The sequence below is a fragment of the Chiloscyllium punctatum genome, chromosome 44 (genome assembly GCF_047496795.1).
Source record: "Chiloscyllium punctatum isolate Juve2018m chromosome 44, sChiPun1.3, whole genome shotgun sequence".
Lineage (NCBI taxonomy): Eukaryota > Metazoa > Chordata > Chondrichthyes > Orectolobiformes > Hemiscylliidae > Chiloscyllium > Chiloscyllium punctatum.
The window spans coordinates 19,247,189-19,266,963 of NC_092782.1; the positions used below are offsets into that span (position 1 = coordinate 19,247,189).

General features: G+C 42.2%; 1 protein-coding gene across 1 annotated transcript in view; it reads left to right on the forward strand.

Moving 5' to 3' along the window:
* The window catches only part of cfap54 (cilia and flagella associated 54), a 450,427-nt gene that overhangs the window by 175,017 nt on the left and 255,635 nt on the right, over nt 1-19,775 (forward strand). The window contains exons 29-32 of the mRNA XM_072562407.1: nt 1,092-1,191; nt 5,113-5,196; nt 6,075-6,201; nt 17,022-17,118. Of these exons, the coding sequence (XP_072418508.1) occupies nt 1,092-1,191; nt 5,113-5,196; nt 6,075-6,201; nt 17,022-17,118 (408 nt within the window). The remainder of the gene's footprint in view (nt 1-1,091; nt 1,192-5,112; nt 5,197-6,074; nt 6,202-17,021; nt 17,119-19,775) is intronic.

The following is a 19,775-nucleotide window of genomic DNA, read 5'->3' on the forward strand; positions in this document are numbered from 1 at the left end:
CTGCAAAGACTGTTCCCTCCATGACTACCTGGTTAGGTCCACGGTGCCCAACAACCCACCCTCCCCTCCTAGCACCTTCCCCTGCCACCGCAAAAATTGCAAAGCCTGTGCCTACACCTCCCCCCTCACCTCCATCCAAGGCCCCAAAGGAGCCTTCCACATCCATCACAGTTTCACCTATACTTTCACAAATGTCATTCATTGCATCCGTTGCTCCCTTTACACTGGGGATACTGGATGCCTTCTCACAGAACACTTCAGGGAACATCTCCATGACATCCACACTAATCAACCCCACCGCACCATGGCCGAACATTTCAACTCCCCCTCCCACTCTACCAAGGACATGCAGGTCCTGGGCCTCATCCACCGGCACTCCCTCACCACCCAATGCCTGGAGAAAGACTGCCACATCTTCCACCTCAGAACCCTTCAACCCCAGGGTATCAATGTGGACTTCGCCAGTTTCCTCATTTCCCCTCCCCCCACCTTACCTCAGTTCTAAACTTCCAGCTCAGCACCATCCTCATGACCTGTCTCACCTGTCAATTTTCCTTCTCACCCATCCGCTCCACCCCCCTCTCCAACCTATCGCCTTTGTCCCTTCCTCCATCCACCTTTTGCACTCTCAACTACCTTCTCCCCAGTCCCACCCCCCTCCCATTTATCTCTCCACCCTCGAGGCTTCCAGCCTCATTCCTAATAAAGGGCTCCTGCCCGAAACGTCGGTGTTCCTGCTCCTCGGATGCTGCCTGACCTGCTGTTCTCTTTCAGTACCACTCTAATCTTGACTACTATCACTCTTTGTCCAAGTTCATAAATTAAGCACAGACTCTCAAACTGAAGTTTTGTAGGAGACTGGCAGTATTGGTGGACATTTACTATAAATTGAAACCACAGTTGTACATTGAAAATGGAAGGAAAAGTGACAAGAGAAACATTCAAATAAACAATTTTTCAGTGGTTTATCAGGTTTATTTGTAGTTTAGCCACAATGTTGGAATTGGTGAGAAAACACTTCTGTTGGTGGAGTAGCAATATTTGAACTGCTTTTGGCATTTTTCTAAATATTTGCATGCCTTGTTTCATAGAACAAATGGGAAAGCACCATTGAAAAACAGAAATTAGCAATTGAAAATTCTATGCAGGTGAAAGAAATGTATGATATTACATCTGATCTGAAAAAGGAAGGTAGGAATTTTTTTATACAAGTTTTATCACGATATTTGATGTCAACAAATGTAAGACTTTTGTCTATAGCCAGTTTTTATTATATGCAATTCATAGCAAAATTATCCCTTGTAATCATTCCAAAAAATCTTATGCTAAACAATAACGTGCAAAATGAAATTTATTTTCTTATAGGAAAATGTGTAATACTTGATTATATTTCTGACCTGGCATTGTTATGTTGAAAACCTAATTGGCTGTCTTGAACCTAACTAGCCCAAAATCCTTTTACTAACTTATTGCTCTTTCTAAATTAATCTCTTTACTTGGTTACTTTTCTGTCTACTTCTTAGAGTCATAGAGGTATATAGCACTGAAACAGAATCTTTAGTCCAACCAAATATCCTCAACTGATAGAACATCGAACATTGAGTCCCATTTGCCAGTAATTGACCCATATCCCTCTAAATCTTTCTATTCATGTACTTATCCAACTGCCTTTTAAATGTTGTTATTGTACTCACCATCACCACCACCTCTGGCAGTTCGTTCCATACACATATTACCCTCCTGCATAAAAGAGTTTCCCCTCAGGTCCTTTTTATATCTTTCCCCTCTCGCCTTAAACCCTCCAGTTTTGGGCTGCCCTATCCTGGTTAAAAGACCATAGCTATTCACCCTATCCATGTCCCTCATGATTTTATAAACCTCTCTAAGAATCATAGAATCCCTATAGTATGGAAGCAGGCCATTTGGCCCATTGAGTCCACACTGACCCTCCAAAGAGCATCCCACCCAGACCCACCCCCTACAATGCAGACCCAGTGAGAAAGTGCAAACTCGGCACAGACAGTCATCTGAGAGTGGAATTGAGACCTGCTCCTGCTGCCGTGAGGCAGCTGTGCTAACCACTGAGCCATGATGCCGATCCTAAGATCACTCCTCAGCCTCTGGGGCTCAAAAGAAAAAAGATCCCATCCTGTTCAGCCTCTCCCTATAGCTAAAGCCCTCCAATTCTGAATGCATGTTTGTAAATCTTTTCTGAACCCTTCCAATAGCAGGGACACCGTAACTGAATGCAGTGTTCTGTACAGTGGAATTTTACATCCCAACCCCTGTACTCAATGCACTGACCAAGTGTGCCAAACACCACTTTCACCACCCTTTCTACCTGCAGCTCCACTTTCAAGAGACCATACACCTGTACCCCGAGGTCTCTTTGTTCAGCAACATTGTCCATGGTCCTACCATTAACTGTATAAGTCCTGCCCTGGTCTACCTTACCAAAATACATTGCCTTACACTTACCTAAATTAAGCTCCATCTGCTACTCCTCGCCCCATAGACTCATCTGATCGAGATCCCATTGTACTCAGAGATAGCTTTATTCACTGTCCACTACAGGTCTGCAAACTTACTAACCTACCTCCTGTATTCACATCCAAATTATTTATATAAATGACAAAAAGCAGTGAACTCAGCACCAATCCTTGTGGTACATTTCTGGTCACAGGCTTCCAGTTCTAAAACCAACCTTCCATCACCACCCTTTGTCTCCTATCTTCAAGCCAATTTTGTATCCAATTAGCTAGCTCTCCCTTGATTCCGTGTCATCTAGCCTTGCTCACCAGTCTACCATGTGGAACCTTGTTGAATGCCTTGCTGAAGTCCATGCGATAACGGTTATTGCTCTGTCTTCATCAACCTTCTTCTTCATCTCTTCAAAAAAACTCAAATTAATGAGACATGATTTCCCATCCACAAAACCATGTTGACTACCCCTTATCAGTCCATGCCGTTCCAAATACATGTAAATCCTGTCCCTCAGAATCCCCTCCAACAACTTATCAGGCTCACTAGTCTGTAATTCCCTAGCCTTTGCTTACTACTTTGCTTAAATAATGGCATCACATTAGCTACCCTCCAGTCTTCTGGCACCTCGTCTGTGGTTGTCACTAATACAGATATCTCAGCAATCTTTTCCATAACTTCCCATGAGGTTTTGGGACACACCTGATCAGGTCCGGGGGTTTTTAATGAATTTTAAAATCAACATCCTGTCCTCTTCTGTAAGATGGACACATCACTATTTATTCCTATGAGTTCCCTAGCTTCCATGTCCTTCTCCATAGTAACTACTAAAATGAAATATTTGTTTCATACTTCACCCATCTCCTGTGGTTCCACACATAGATGGTCTCATTAATCTTTAAGGGTCCCTAGTCTCTCCCTACTTAGTCTTTTGTCCTTAATGTATTTGTAGAATTTCTTTGGATTCTCCTTTACCCCATCTGCCAAAGCTATCATGTACCCTTGTTGCTCTCCTGATTTCCCTCTAAAGTGTACTCTTGCATCCTCTGTACTCAATGGATTCACTCTATCCTAGCTTCTTTTCTTGACCACAGCCTCAATTTTTCTAGCCATCCAGCATTCCCTATACCTAACAACCTTGCCCTTTGCGCTAACAGAAACATATTGCCATTGAACTCTCGTTATCTCATTTTTGAAAAACTCCCACTTTCCAACTGTTCTTTTATCTGCGAACAGCCTCCTCGAATCAACCTTTGAACGTTCCTGCCTAATACAGTCAAACTCAGGAGAAGGGTGGTGATCGAGGTGAAGCGTTGGAAGCACTAAGGGTTCCAGAGAGGGAAGCTGTGAGTTGGGGGAATAATAGTGTTGGAGAGGGCAGGTGATAATGAGCAGTGGGAAAGGGCAGGTAAGGCAATTGATGGAAATTAATAAGGGGAAAAGAAGTGATAGCATGTGTAAAGAAGTGAGGGAGCATCAGGACAGGTGGTGAGTGGGAGAGAGTAGAAGGGGCCAGGAGAAGTGGTGAATGTGAAGGAGTGTGGGGTCAGGTAGTTGATTGCATTGGAACAGGGCATGAGTAGAAATGAGGGAGGTGTTCAGGAGATGCAATTAATGAAGTGACCTAGGTAGTTCTTAGATAACATGTGTTCTGGCAGCATGATTTGCTCCTAATGTTGCTGAGGGATTAAAGAATGGTATTTTCGAGAACGCTTACCTCTGTTTGCAATAGCAATGGCTGTACGATACTTTATGTTAGACTATTGGGTGATTTTTGAGCAATCATGAGTGATATTTTTTGCCGGTCTGCCCGAACCCCATTTTTCCCATCATCCCCATTATTTGTATTAAGAGATTTTCTCTTAAGCGAGGTTTCGTTGGAACGCAGCTACAGCATTATAGGAGAACTACCTTTAGTGTGTTTGAAGAAACAGACTGCACATGTAGTTATAATGTACTTGGCGTGTGCACAATTACTTAAAATGAAAATAATGGCAGAATATCTGATGAGCTCTGTTATTTAGAAATTATGATAAATTGTAAATGTGATATTAGATTGTGTCAAAAGATTGCGAGTTCCTGCTCCAGCAGCTTGAGTACAAACTTGATGCTAACACTTCAGTACAGTGCTGAGGAAGTGCTGTGCTTTAGAATGCATTATTTTTCAGATAAGCTGTAAAACAAAGCTCCTGTCTGCCTCAGCAAGTGATTGTGAATGATCAAATGGCATTATTTTGAAGAAGAACCGAGTAGGCCTTCCTGTTTCTTGCTATATATTTATCTCTCCATCAACATTGTCAAATCTGGTCATTATCACATTGCTACTTGTGGGATCTAACATTTTGCTGCTGCATTTTCTACAACTCATACATCAGTTCCTGAACTTTTGAGTGGTTTGGGACACCCTGAAATTGTTTTATCTTTTAATGTTATTCTTCATCACTGTTTCCAATTTTACTGTAAATATTCAACGTGTAAATATTCCATCTGTCCATTTCATATTTCCACAGTTCACTAACTAATTGATCTATGTAACAAATGTATAACAACTTACAACAAATTTTAGAATAATATCCATGTATGTTCTGAAATTAATAAGTTTTTCTTCTTCATCTTAAATTACTTTTCCAGGAAAAACAGAATTGTTGACTGGAAATGAAGCTGTGGTTTATATAACAATCTTATATGCACCAGTAAATACTGCTTACAGTGCAGGTAGAACTCTTCAAATTTCTGTACATTCAGTAATTCAGTTGTATGTGAATATTACATGATAAATTTAAATAGAATATATCCCTTATAATCAATGGGGTTATGCCATGTATTGGGAACCCTAGGCAAAGAGCTGGCAGGTGTTGGGGGAGGTTTTCCAAAAGGGGCATTTAGTCTATGCCATTGGTGCCTGGCCCAGACTCTGTGGAATAATAGGTGAAAAATCAGAGCAAAATGTGGATGTATTCAAAAGTAAGGATTAAATTGAATCAAGGTAAATTTAAGTTAAAGTAAACTAAATTGACTGTCTTTGACTTGTGAATGTCTTTCTCATGATTAACCATTGATGCTACCAGGTTAACAGAGCAGTTTTGTTTGCGGCATTACAAAAGGGATAGATTAAATCATGTACCCACCTCCATGGTATAATTTGGTGGTCAGGAGCATTTTCTTCAGTGGGGACCTATAGTCTTCACTTCACTTATGGCCATGATGGGAAAGCCATTGACAGTACAATTGGCAATAGTTTAGGAAGAATCTGATGTTTGTGAAAAGTATCATCTTTTGAGTATGAATCTTGCATGATTGATCTGTGAGTTGGCTCTCCCAATTAAATGCACAGTGTTCCAGTTGTCATATGAGGAGGACTTTGCAGGGTTGTTTGGACTGGCTGTGCCATTGACATAGCTGGATGTAGTGTCTTGGCTGATTGTGGGTAGTCTGTCTGGTTTTATTCTTCACAATTTGCCATATTCTTGTTTATTCAGCCACAAAACACTACAATGATCTTGCAGAGTAATCCTGTAAGCAATATAACTGAATTTGCAATTGACAGAAATATTGCATTGTTGAAAGTAATTTTAATGTCTTCTTTGTTACAGTCAAGAAATTTAAAGGCAAAAGTCGATTCCTGGAATATTTTGTACTGTTGCTAGACAGACTGGTACGGGAGGAGAATTACGCATTTATAACAAATTGGGTGAATGAAGTTGTTGGCATTTTAAGAAAGTAAGCACATTACTACATAAATCAAACATTACTTGTTAATGCTCATAATCAAATTAGGAAACAGTTTTTTGCTCCATGAGAAAGTTTGCTTTGACAAGTTGAATCTCCAGGTTTATTTGAGTTTGGTAGTATTGGTAATATCCCAGTGGAAGTAAAATGCTGCAGACTACTTTGAACAGTTTTTGAGAAAGAGAAATGATTAATGTTTATATTTTTGTTAATGTATAATTGCTGCTTTTCAGATAACTGTATACAGATAACTTTCTACTGGGAATTGCTATTATTTTTAACTAATTAATACTGTAAAAGAAAGTAAGGGAGTAAATTTAACCCCGAAACAGATAGATTAGTGTTGGAGAAAAAGTTAAAATGCTGAAAATTAAAAACAGCAACAGCAAAGACATCAACTTTTACCTGAAATGGGCCAAGGGTGGGGTAACCAATCCATTCTCAACAGATAAATTGGTTATTGATACCTTTCACAACTACTGGCGTGTTGCCAATTTCACAAACTTTTCTAATCAGTCTGTTCAGAGATTATTATACACCTTTGGATTGATGGAATTTGAACCCAGGTCTCCTGGTTTAGAGGTAGGGTCATTACCACTGCACCACAAATTTCACGATATCTTTGTTTTTAAGTGCAATCAGCTGGAATTGCTTATCATTAGGAAAATGAGACATGAAAGGGTGAGTCCAAAAGGTAATCCTTGATTACAACTTCCTTTTTATCTGAAATTCCTGTCCTTGATTTCCTCCCTTTTCCACGCTCTGTTTGCACTCTGAGCACGTCTTTGACTTTGCCCCCATCCACTCCCATGGCCCCATTTCTGATCTTATCTTCATGTCTTTTGTTTTATTCCTGACACTCATCCAACTAAACTCACCTGACCACCGATGATCTTCCATAACTTGTCTTCACCTCTGATCCTCTTAATTAAGCTCCATACTGTCATTTCTATCTGTACCATCCACTCACCCACACCCTGTGCTCCATTGAAACATAGAAAATAGGAACAGTACGCCCTTTGATCCTACTCCATCATTCAATATTAGCATGTCTAATCATCCAACTCAGTACCTTTTTCCTGCTTTCACCACACAACTTTTGATCCCTTTAGCCCTAAGAACTGTATCTAACTCATTCTTGAAAACATTCCATGTTTTGGCCTCAACTGCTTACTGTGGTAGATAATTCCAAGGCTTACCACTCTCCTTAAAGAAATTTTTCCTTACCTCAGTCCTAAATGGCTAACCATTTATTCTCAGACTGTGATTCTTGGTTCTGGATTCTCTGGTCATTGAACATAGAATATAGAACAGCACAGCCCAGAAACAGGCCCTTCAGCCCATGATGTTGTGGGCGGCACGGTGGCAAAGTGGTTAGCACTGCTGCCTCACAGCGCCAGAGACCCGGGTTCAGTTCCCGCCTCAGGCGACTGACTGTGTGGAGTTTGCACGTTCTCCCCGTGTCTGCGTGGGTTTCCTCCGGGTGCTCCGGTTTCCTCCCACAGTCCAAAAGATGTGCAGGTCAGGTGAATTGGCCATTGCTAAATTGCCCGTAGTGTTAGGTAAGGGGTAGATGTAGATGTAGATGTAGGGGTAGGGGTATAGGTGGGTTACGCTTCGGCGGGGCGGTGTGGACTTGTTGGGCCGAAGGGCCTGTTTCCACACTGTAAGTAATCTAATCTAATCTAATCTAATCTAATCTAAAAAAAAGAACATGATGCCAAATCAAACGAATCCCTTCCACCTGCTTTTGGTCCATATCCCTCCATATTTAGCATAATCATATGCTTATCCAAAAGTCCCTTAAACGCCCCTAAAGTATCTGCCACCACCACCACCCCTGGCAGCGCGTTCCAGACTCCTACCACTCTGTATAAAAAACTTACCCCTCACATCTCCTTTGAACTTTCCTCTTCTCACCTTAAGTGCATGCCCCTGGTTTTAGACATTTCAACTCTGGGAAAAAGATTCTGACTGTCAACTTTATCATAATTTTATAGACATCTATCAAGTTTCTGCTCTCCAGAGCTCCAGACAAAACAAGTCTCTCTTTATTACTTGTATGCTCTTCACCATGCAGCATCCTGGTAAATTTCTTCTGCAGTCTTTCCAATGCCTCCACTTCTTCCTGTAATGCAGTATTTTAGGTGCGGCCTAACCAAAGTCTTATAAAGCTGCAACATGATATCCTGACTCTTGTGCTCAGTGCTTTAACTATAAAGGCAAGCATGCTATACACCTTATTTACCACCCTATCTACTTGTGTGGCCACTTTCAGAGAACTATGGACTTGAACCCCAAGATCCCTCTGTACATCAATGCTGTTCAGGGTCCTGCCATTAGCTGTATGCTTTTCCTTAGCATTTGATCTCGAAAGGTGCAGCACCACACACTTGCCTGGATTAAACCACAGCTGCCATTTCTCCACCCAAATCTGCAACTGATCTATATCCCACTTTATCCTTTGACAACCTTCTACATTGTCCACAACCCCACTGATATTTGTGTTATCTGCAAACTTACTAATCTACCCATCTATGTTTTTATCTAAATCATTTATACATATCTGTTTAGCAGAGGTCCCAGTATGGATTCCTGTGGAACATCACCAGTCATGGACTCTAACCAGAAAGCCACCCTTCCACCAGTACTGTCTGCCTTCTATGGGCAAGCTAATTCTGAATTCAAGCGACCAAATCACTGTTGTTCCCATGTTTTGGGAGCATTCTTTACACTTTCCCCTGTACAAACCTGTTAGAATTTTTTAGGTTTCTATGAGATTTCCACTCATTCTTCTCGAGAAATTTTTTGTTTATCAATAGGTAAATGTTCCTACTAGAGAAGGTAAGTAATAAGACAGGATAAGTGACTGAAGTGACAGTAAGGGAATACCTTGGGTCGAGTGATCGTAATTCTATTTTTTAAAAATAGTAATGAAAAAGGATAAGCCTTACATAAAACTTAAAAATTTTAAGACTAAGGATAATCCACACAGATTCTACAAGTTCATTAAGAGCAAGAGAGCAACTATACAAAGAATAGGACCCCTCAATGACCAAAGAGGTTATCTTTGTGTTAAATCTCAGGAGATGGGAGAGATATTAAGTGAATATTTTGTGTCAGTTTTTACTGTGGAGATAATAAAATGGAAGCTAGAGAACTCAGGGGAAATAAATATTGATGTTTTGACAGCAGTTCACATTCCAGAAGGGAAAGCGCTGGAAGTCTTAAATATAATGGGGGATAAATCTCTAGGACTGATCTTGTGTATTCCAGGAAGTATTGGGAAGTTAGGAAGGAAATTGTGGGACACCTTACAGAAATATTTATATCATATCTAGCTTTGGGTGAGGTGCCAGATGACTTGAGAATGACTAACGTTGTGCTTTGTTTTAAGAAGAGATGTAAGGAGAAGCCTGGGAACTATAGACCTGTGAGCCTGACTTTGGTGGTGGCTAAGTTGTTGGAGGTGATTCTGAAATATGGGATGTATATGCATTTGGAGACACAAGAAATGATTCGGGATAGACAGCATGTGTGGGAAATTGCGTTACAAATTTGATTGAATGTTTTGAGGAAGTAGCCAAGAAGGTTGAAGGCACTGTGATAGACATTAGTTACATGGACTTTAGATTACATTACATTACAGTGTGGAAACAGGCCCTTCGGCCCAACAAGTCCACACCGACCTGCCAAAGCACAACCCACCCATACCCCTACATTTACCCCTTACCTAACACAGCGGGCAATTTAGCATGGCCAATTCACCTAACCTGCACATCTTTGGACTGTGGGAGGAAACCGGAGCACCCGGAGGAAACCCACGCAGACACGGGGAGAATGTGCAAACTCCACACAGTCAGTCGACTGAGGCGGGAATTGAACCCAGGTCTCTGGCGCTGTGTGGCGTGAAGCCTTTGATGAAGTTCTGGCAGGTAGATTAATTAGCAAAGATAGATCATATGGGATTCAAGGTGAGCTTGCTAATTAGATACAAAATTGGCTTAACGGCAGGAGGGCAAGTGTGATCGTGGTGGGTTATTATTCGGACTGGAGGCCTGTTACCAGCGGTGTTCCAACGGTGTTCCACAGGTGTCCTTGCTGAATTCATTTTTGTTTGTTATTTATATGAATGATTTCGAGGAGAATATAGAAATTATGGTTAGTAAATTTGCAGATGGCAACAAAATTGATGGTACAGTGGACAGTGAAGGAGGTTACATTAGAGTGGTGCTGGAAAAGCACAGCAGGCCAGGCAGCATCTGAGGAGCAGGAAAACTCATCTCCAGCTACCTTGATACTGTCCTATCTCCCCTAGTCCAGGAACTCTCCACACACGTTCGAGACACCACCCACGCCCTCCACCTCCTCCAAGACTTCTGTTTTCCTGGCCCCCAACGCCTCATCTTCATCATGGATATCCAATCCCTCTATACTTCCATCCGCCATGACCAGGGTCTACAAGCCCTCCGTTTCTTCTCCCAACATCGCCACCAGTACCCTTCCACTGACACTCAAATTCATTTGGCTGAACTGGTCCTCACCCTTAACAGTTTCTCCTTCGAATCCTCCCATTTTGTCTGGATGAAAGGGGTAGCCATGGGCACCCGTACGGGCCCCAGCTATGCCTGTCTCTTTGTTGGCTACGTAGAACAGTCCATCTTCTGTAGTTACACCGGCATCACTCCCCATCTCTTCCTCTGCTCCGTTGATAACTGCCTTGGTGCCACCTCGTGCTCCCGGGAGGAGATTGAGCAGTTCATCAACTTCACCAACACATTCCTCCCCGTCCTTAAATTCACCTGGACCATCTCCGACACCTCCCTCCCCTTCCTGGACCTCTCCATCTCCATTATTGACGACTGACTTGACACTGACATTTTTTGCAAATCCACCGACTTCCACAGCTACCTGGATTACACCTTTTCCCACCCTACCTCCTACAAAAATGCTATCCCATATTCCCAATTCCTCCGCCTCCGCGGTATCTGCTCCCAGGAGGACCACGACAGAACACACCAGATGTCCTCCTTCTATAAAGACTGCAATTTCCCCTCCCACGTGGTTGAAGATGCCCTCCAATGCATCTCATCCACATCCCGCACCTCTGCCCTCAAACACCACCCTTCCAACCGTAACAAGGACAGAACCTCCTGGTCCTCACCTTCCACCCTACCAACCTTTGCATAAACTGCATCATCTGCCAACATATCCGCCACCTCCAAACGGACCCCACCACCTGGGATATATTTCCCTCCCCACCCCTTTCTGCTTTCCGCAAAGACCGTTCCCTCCATGACTACCTGGTCAGGTCCACACCCCCCAACAACCCACCCTCCCCTCCAGGCACCTTTCCCTGCCACCGCAGGTATTGTAAAATCGATGCGCCCACACCTCCCCCCTCACCTCCATCCAAGGCCCCAAAGGAGCCTTCCACATCCAACAAAATTTCACCTGCACTTCTACACATGTCTTTTATTGTATCCGTTGCTCCCGATGCGGTTTCCTCTACATTAGGGAGACTGGATGCCTTCTCGCAGAGCACTTTAGGGAACATCTCTGGGACACCGCACCAATCAACCCCACTGCTCTGTGGCCCAACGTTTTAACTCCCCTTCACCACCCGACGCCTGGAGGAAGAACGCTGCATCTTCCGACTCAGAATACTTCATCCCTAGGGCATCGATGTGGACTTCACCAGTTTTTTCATTTCCCCTACCCCCACCTTACCCCAGTTCCAACCTTCCAGCTCAGCACCATCCTCATGACCTGTCCTACCTGCCAATCTTCCTTCCCACATATCCGCTCCAACCTCCTCTCTGACCTATCACCTTCATCCCCACCTCCATCCACCTATTGTACTCATTGCTTCCTTCTCCCCAGTCCCACCCTCCTCCCATTTATCACTCCACCCCGGAGGCTCCCTGCCTTTATTTCTGATGAAGGGCTTTTGCCCGAAACATCGATTTTCCTGCTCCTCGGATGCTGCCTGACCAGCTGTGCTTCTCCAGCACCACTCTAATCTAGACTTTGATTTCCAGCATCTGCAGTCCTCACTTTTGCCTAGTGAAGGAGGTTATCTAAGATTACAAAAATACCTTGATCTTTTGAGTTAATGGGCTGCATGGCAGCAGCAGTTTAATTTGCATAAATGCAAGGTGTTCCATTTTGGTAAAACAAACAAGGGCAAAACGTTTACAATTAAATGTTTGGCCTTAGGTGGTGCTGTAGACCAGAAACACCTAGTGGCTCAGGTATATAATTCTTTGAAGTTTGTGTACAGACAGGCACGATTAAGAAGGCATTTGGTAGGCTTGCCTTCATTGCTCAAACCATTGAGTTTAGGAGTTGGGATGTCATGTTGATGTTGTACAAGATGTTAGTGAGGCTTCTTCTTGAGTACTGTGTCAGTACTGTTGCATTAATATAGCAAAGTTATTCTTAAGCTTGAGAGGCTTTAGAAGAGATTTCCCTGGATGTTGCTGGGAATGGAGGTTTGAGTTGTAAGGAGATTCTGGATAGGCTGGGACTTTTTTCACTGGAGCATAGGAGGTTGAGGGGTAACCTTATAGAGGTATGTATAATATGAAGGGCAAAGATAAGGTGAATAGTAAAGGTCTTTCTCCGAGGGTGGGGTGGTTCAAAACTAGGAGGATATTTCTACAAATGAGAGAAGAAATATTTTAAAAGCACCCTGAGGGGCAACATTTTCATACTATGGGTGGTTCTTAGGTGGAATGAACTGTCAGAGGAAGTAGTAGATGTAGGTGCAGTTATAACATTTAAAAGATAGCTGGCTAAGTACATGAATAAGAAATGTTTGGAGGGATATGGGCCAAAGTACAGGCAAGTGGGATGAGTTTAGTTTAGGATTATGGGTGGTATGGACTGGTTGGACTGAAGGGTCTGTTTCTGTGCTGTATGACGTCTCTTTCATCAGATAAGGAGACTAAAACTGCACCAGATGTGGTCTCACCAATGCCCTTGTACAATTACAGCAAGACATACCTGTTAATGTAATCAAATCCAATTGCTATGAAGACCAACTTACCATTTATCGTCTTCACTGCCTCCCGCATGCTTACATCAGAGATTGGTGTACAAGGACACCCAGGTCTTGTTGCACATCTCCATTCTCAATAATCTTGTCTTCCTGTTTTTGTTGCTAAAATGGGTAACCTCATATTTATCCACATTGTACATCACCTGCTTGCATTGGCCAACACACTCAACTTATCCAAATTACGCTGAGGCATCTGTGCATCCTCACAGTTTCACCCTCCCACCTGGCTTTTTGTCATCTACAGACTTATGGACATTACATTTAGTCATTGACCTACATTATAAATAGTTGGAGTTGAATCACTGATCACGGTGGTACTGGAGTATCAGTGGCTGCCTCTGGAAAAAATGACCTGCTTATTGCTACCCCCTGTTTTCTGTCTGCCAACCAGATCTCTATCTATTTTATTACACTTCTCCCAATCCCATGCATTTCAGTTTTACATGGCAGTTTTACTTATGTGAAACCTTATCGAAAGCTTTCTGAATGTCCAAATAAACCACATCTATTGGCTACTCCTTATCAGCTCTTTGAGTTGCAAACTCCAAAATTGCAGTAGATTTATTAAGTATAATTTCCCTTTCATAAATCCATGGTGATTCTGAGCAATCCAGTCACTGTTTTCCAAGGGTTCTACTATTAAATCTTTTACTTCAGCATTTTCCCTACTACGTTTGTCAGGCTAATTAGTTCATTACTCCCTGTTTTCTCTGTAACTTTCTTTTTAAACAGTGCAGTTACAGTAGAGTCATAGAGATGTACAGCATGGAAACAGACCCTTTGATCCAATTTGCTCATGCCGGCCAAATACCTTAAACTAATGTAATCCCATTTGCCACCACTTGCCCCATATCCCTCTAAACCCTTCCTATTTATGTACCCATCTAGATATCATTTAAATGTTGTAATTGTACTACTTCCTCTGGCAGCTCATTCCATACATGCAACGACCTTTGCATGAAAATGTTGCCCCTTAGGTCCCTTTTAAATCTTTCCCGTCTCATCCTAAACCTATGCCCTCTAGTTCTGGTCTCCCCCAAATCAGTGAAAAGCCACAACGTGACCTCCCAATTCCTGTACTCAATGCTCCTTCCAATATAGGAAGGCATACTAAATGCCTTCTTCACTATCCTATGTACCTGCAACTCCACTGTCGAGGAATTATGAACCTGCACTTCAAGGTTTGTTTGTTCAGCAACACTCTCCAGGACTTTACCATTAAGTGTATAAGTCCTGCCCTGACACTAGCTATCCTCCAGTCCATAGGATCTTGAAACTGACTACATCCACTATTTTGAGGTTCACTTCCTTAAATTCTCTGATATATAGATTTTTGGGTGCTGGGGATGTATTGGCCTTTAATCCCATTAATTTCCCTGACCCAGTTTCCCTACAGATGTGGATTTCTTTTTTTTCACCTTCTTACTAAACCGCCCAACATTTCAAGGATGCTATTTGTGTCCTTCTTTATGAACTAAAATATGCATTTAATGTTCTGCCGTCTCTTTGTTTCCCATTATATTTTCCCCTGCAATTTCCTCTGTTTCTGATTGTAATGGGTCTGCATCTGTCTTCACTCTTCCTTTTGCCTTCATGTATATTTACAGGATTTTATAATCAGTTTTTATGTTCCCTACAAGCTTATTTTTGTACTCTTTCTTTTTTTTCCCCCTCTTATCCTTTGCCTTGCTTGGTGAAATGTAACCTGCTCCTAATCCTCAGGCATGCTCCTTTTTTGGCCAGTCTCTATGCCACTTACCTGGATCTAAGATTATTCCTAATTTTGCTTATTTCCCATGGATGGGCCACATTTCCCATTTTATTTTTATGTCGGATGGGAATGCACCATTGTTCCAGTTTCTACACATAATCTTTAAATATTGCATTTCCTTTTCCACCATCATCCCTTTAAGTAACATTTCCCAACTTCTCATAGTTGGCTCACACCTTATACCATCATTATCTCCTTTATTTGGGATTCAGGACCTTAATCTCAGAATCATCTATGCCAGTCTACACCTTAATGATGAGTTGTATAAGATTATAGTTCCAAACCCAACAGGCAGCCATGCCTATCAATAAAATTTGTGTCTGAACTGCCAGTTTAAAAATGAATTAAAACTCCTCACTGTTGAGACTATAGCTCTTTCAACAACTTCCCCTCCCACATGGTTGAAGATGCCCTCCAATGCATCTCATCCACACCCCGAACCTCTGCCCTCAAACCCCACCCATCCAACCGCAACAAGGACAGAACCCCCCCGGTCCTCATCTTCCACCCCACCAACCTCCACGTAAATTGCATCATCCGCCGACATTTCCGCCACCTACAAATGGACCCCACCACCAGAGACATATTTCCCTCCTCAGCCCTATCTGCTTTCCGTAAATATCGTTCCTACTGTGACTACCTGGTCAGGTCCATGCCCCCAACAGCCCACCCTCCCTTCCCAGCACCTTCCCCTGCCGCTGCAGGAATTGCAAAACATTCACCCACATCTCCCTCCTCACCTCCATCCAAGGCCCCAAAGGAGACTTCCACATCCATCAAAGCTTCACCTGCACTTCCACACATGTCAATTACTGTATCCATTGCTCCCAATGTGGTCTCCTCTAAACTGGGGAGACTGGACATCAGAGCGCTTCAGAGAACATCTCTGGGACACCTGCACCAATCAACCTCCAACGCCCCATACCGAACACTTCAATTTCCCCTCCCCCTATGCCGAGGACATGCAGATCCTGGGTCTCCTCCATTGTTACTCCCTTACCACCCGACGCTTGGAGGAAGAACGCTTCATCTTCCGCCTCGGAACCATTCACCTCCATAGCATCTATGTGGACTTCTCTAGTTTCCTCATTTCCCCTCCCCCACCTTGCCCAAGTTCCAGCCTTATGGCTCAGCACCGTCCGCATGATCTGTCCCACCTGTCAATCTTCCTTCCCACCTATCCACTCCACCCTCCCCTCCGATCTAAGAACAAAGAACAAAGAAAATTTACAGCCCAAGAACAGGCCCTTCAGCCCTCCAAGCCTGAGCTGATCCAAATGTACTGTCTAAACCTGTCGCCCAATTCCTAAGCATCTGTATCCCTCTGCTCCCCACCTACTCATGCATTTATCCAGATGCATCTTAAATGAATGCCTGCCTCTACCACCTCTGCTGGCAACGCGTTCCAAACGCCCACCACCCTCTGTGTGAAGTACTTACTACGTGTATCCCCCTTAAACTTTCCACATCTCACCTTGAAAGTGTGACCTCTCGTTATTGAATCCTTCACCCTGGGAAAAAGCTTGTCTCTATCCACCCTGTCTATACCCTTCATGATTTTTCATTCCTCATTAAGAGCTTTGGCCTGAAACGTCGATTTTCCTGCTCCTCGGATGCTGCCTGACCTGCTGTTTTTTCCAGCACACTCTAATCTTAATCTTCTTTGCTGTCCACTACACCACTAATTTTGATGTATTTGCAAACTTACTAAGCATACCTCCCATGTTCACATCCACATCGGTTAAATGAATGACAAAAAAGAGAGGATCCAACACCGATCCTTATGCCATGCTGCTTGTCACAGACCTCCAGTCTGAAAGTCAACCCTCCACCCCCACCCTCTATCTCCTACCTTCGAGCCACTTCTGTATCAACCTGGCCCCAATAAATATCAGGGCTATGGTGTGCATTAACATGCTTATTAGGTCTTTGTTTGCTTACCTAAATACATAAAAATATTTTTGTTTAACTCAACAGGCGAAACGACGCCCTTCTTGGCCCAAGGAAAACACCCGGAAAGAAAAATATAGTCAAACCTTTGAAGAATGCAGCAGTTGTGCTGGAGTATCACAATGTAAGTTACAGCTGGCATTCTTTGTGTGATTTCTGATTGGGGGCATGGTGGTAATGTGATTGGACTGTTAACCCAGACAAATCCCACCACGGCAGTTGTGGGAGTTTTAGGTTTAAATAATAAACCTGGAATATTGAAAAAAGTACTAGTCTCAGTGACAATGACAATGAAACTATTATCATTTGATGAACAAAGCTGTCTGATTTAATAATTTCCTTCATTTAAGTAAGGAAATCTGCCAATCTTGTCTAGCCTAAATGTGTTTTGAGACTCACAGCAATGTAGTTAATCTTATTTCTCTTCAAAAAGGCCTTTATTTGTGTGGCAAATAGGAATGGACAGTAAGTGCTGGCCTAGCCAGTGATGCCCACAAAGCATGAAAGAATAAAGAGTTCAGTGATTGCAGAGCTTGGATTTCCTGCAGCAGGTACAGTTCTAATAAGTGTAGGCATTTTATACTGGGAGTTATTAAAAAGCTGAAATCCACTGTAACTCAATATTTAGAGAATAATTTGGGGAACTGCAGCATTGCAAAGATTATTCACAGAATACATTTTGTGAGGTGCTGTGCTGCCAGTAAAATTATTAATATTTTTAATACACAATGTTTGGGGAAACACTTATCAGTTTCTGCTGGAAATAAGGCACCCAAATGCAGAAGGCAGAAAATATTAACTATCTAACAGGCTTATCAAGAATAAAATGAACAATACAGAAGGAGACCTCATCCTGTCAAGACTGCACTGGTCTGTTGAAAGAGCAATCCAGGTTCTTTGACATATTTGTATGATTTATTCTCCTTCAGTGTATATTTGGTTCTGTTTTTGAAATAACTCATGTATTTGCTTCCATTACTCTGGCAGGCAGTGCATTCCAAATTCTCACCTTAAAACACTGTTTCTTTATGTTCCCTTCAGTGCATTTAGCCATTATGTTGAATCTCTGGTTGTTGACTATTCTGCCATTGGAAACAGTTTCTGTTCATTTACTATATCTAATGCCTTGCTGACTTTAAACACTTGTAGTCGTGTTTCTCCCAGCCCTTCTCTTTATCAGGACACAACCTGAGCTTCTCCGATCTATGAAATAAATTTTTAATCCTCATTCCAGAACCCATTCTAATCATTCTCTTTACCTGTATTTACCAAAATCGTTGTATTATTTTTATAAACTTTGGTGTCCATAATTTACCACAATAATCAGTTGGGGCCCAATTATTGGTTAATATGGGAAGACCAAGCAAACACAATTTGTGGAACATTTTCTTTCTGTCTGAAGCCTAATTTGGAGTTTCCCCTCATTTGTCACATCACTTCTCTGCTCTCCTTCTGCTTGGCCCCATACCCTGTTTCAATGATGAACAGCAGCAACTCGTCTTTTGACCAGGCATTTTAAAGCCCTTCAGACTCACTACTGAGGTCAACAACTTCAACCCTGGCCCCTGGTCCCTTTTGTCATTCTTTATGTTTTACGACTCATCAACTAGGGGAAATATTCTATTTTCATCTATTAAGAGTTTTTTAATATTTGGGTGTGATTGTCTCTCATTTGTTGGAAATTTCGAGAACACAGATCCAGTCTACTCAAACTTATACTCATAAGACAATCGTCTCAGGGATTAGTCCAGTGAATGTCCTTGTATTCCCTCTCTGGAAAGTAGTTAATGAGACGAAAGCTGTACATAATACTCCAGATAGTATCTCATCAAGGCTCTATACAATTACAGCAAAACATCTTTGCCCTGTGTATTGAGTTCTATTTATGATGAAAGATAACAAACTGTTTGCCTTCCAAGTTGCTTGCTACACTGACATACTAGCTTTTAGTAACTCCTGAAGAAAGACACCAAAGTCCTTTTGATATTTTACCATTTAAGAAATATCTGCTTTTCTATTCTTTCAAACAAATGACTAATTTCACAAGAGTTCACATTCTATTCATCTGTCATGTTCTAGCCATTCACTTTGCCAGTTCAAGTCTGCTTGAAACTTTTTTGCATCGTCCTCACCATTTACAATTCCATCCAACTTGGTATCATTAGTAAATTTTGAAATGTTCCATGTGGTCCCCACTGATCTTTACTGTGCCCTATGTGTAACGTATTGCCATCTTGAGAATGACTCATTTCATTCCTATTGTCAGTCCTATTTACTGTCTGAAAACTAATTCTCAGTCCATACCAGTATATTTTCCTCTCCCATGGGCGCTAATTTTGTTTACTAATTTTGTTTTGTGTGAGACCATTCCCATCCTTTACTATTTTCTTGGTCATCCTCAGGAATGCACTACAAATTGGCTTTGTCAGGGACACTCGCCTGAAGGATGCACTAAATTCTCATTTTATCTGCAACACTCAACGACCCCAGTCTTTGGCTTAATAAGTCCCATTGTTAAAGATCAAATTGGCATTGCACACAGATGACTGCATTTGGTGTTTGAAACTTGTTTTCTGTGAATTTGGCTGAATAGAAGGGAAAGTTAAGTATCAAATTTTACCTGATTTGGGCTCAGCAACCTAACTCAGAGTTGGAATTGACCGACACCACTCAAACTGATGCCGAGGTAGACGGAGTTCTGAAATGGTCCTATTATAAAATGCTAGAATTGGATCAAGAAGTGGGAATCTTCTTATGGACCTTTGGATGAAGCAGTGATGG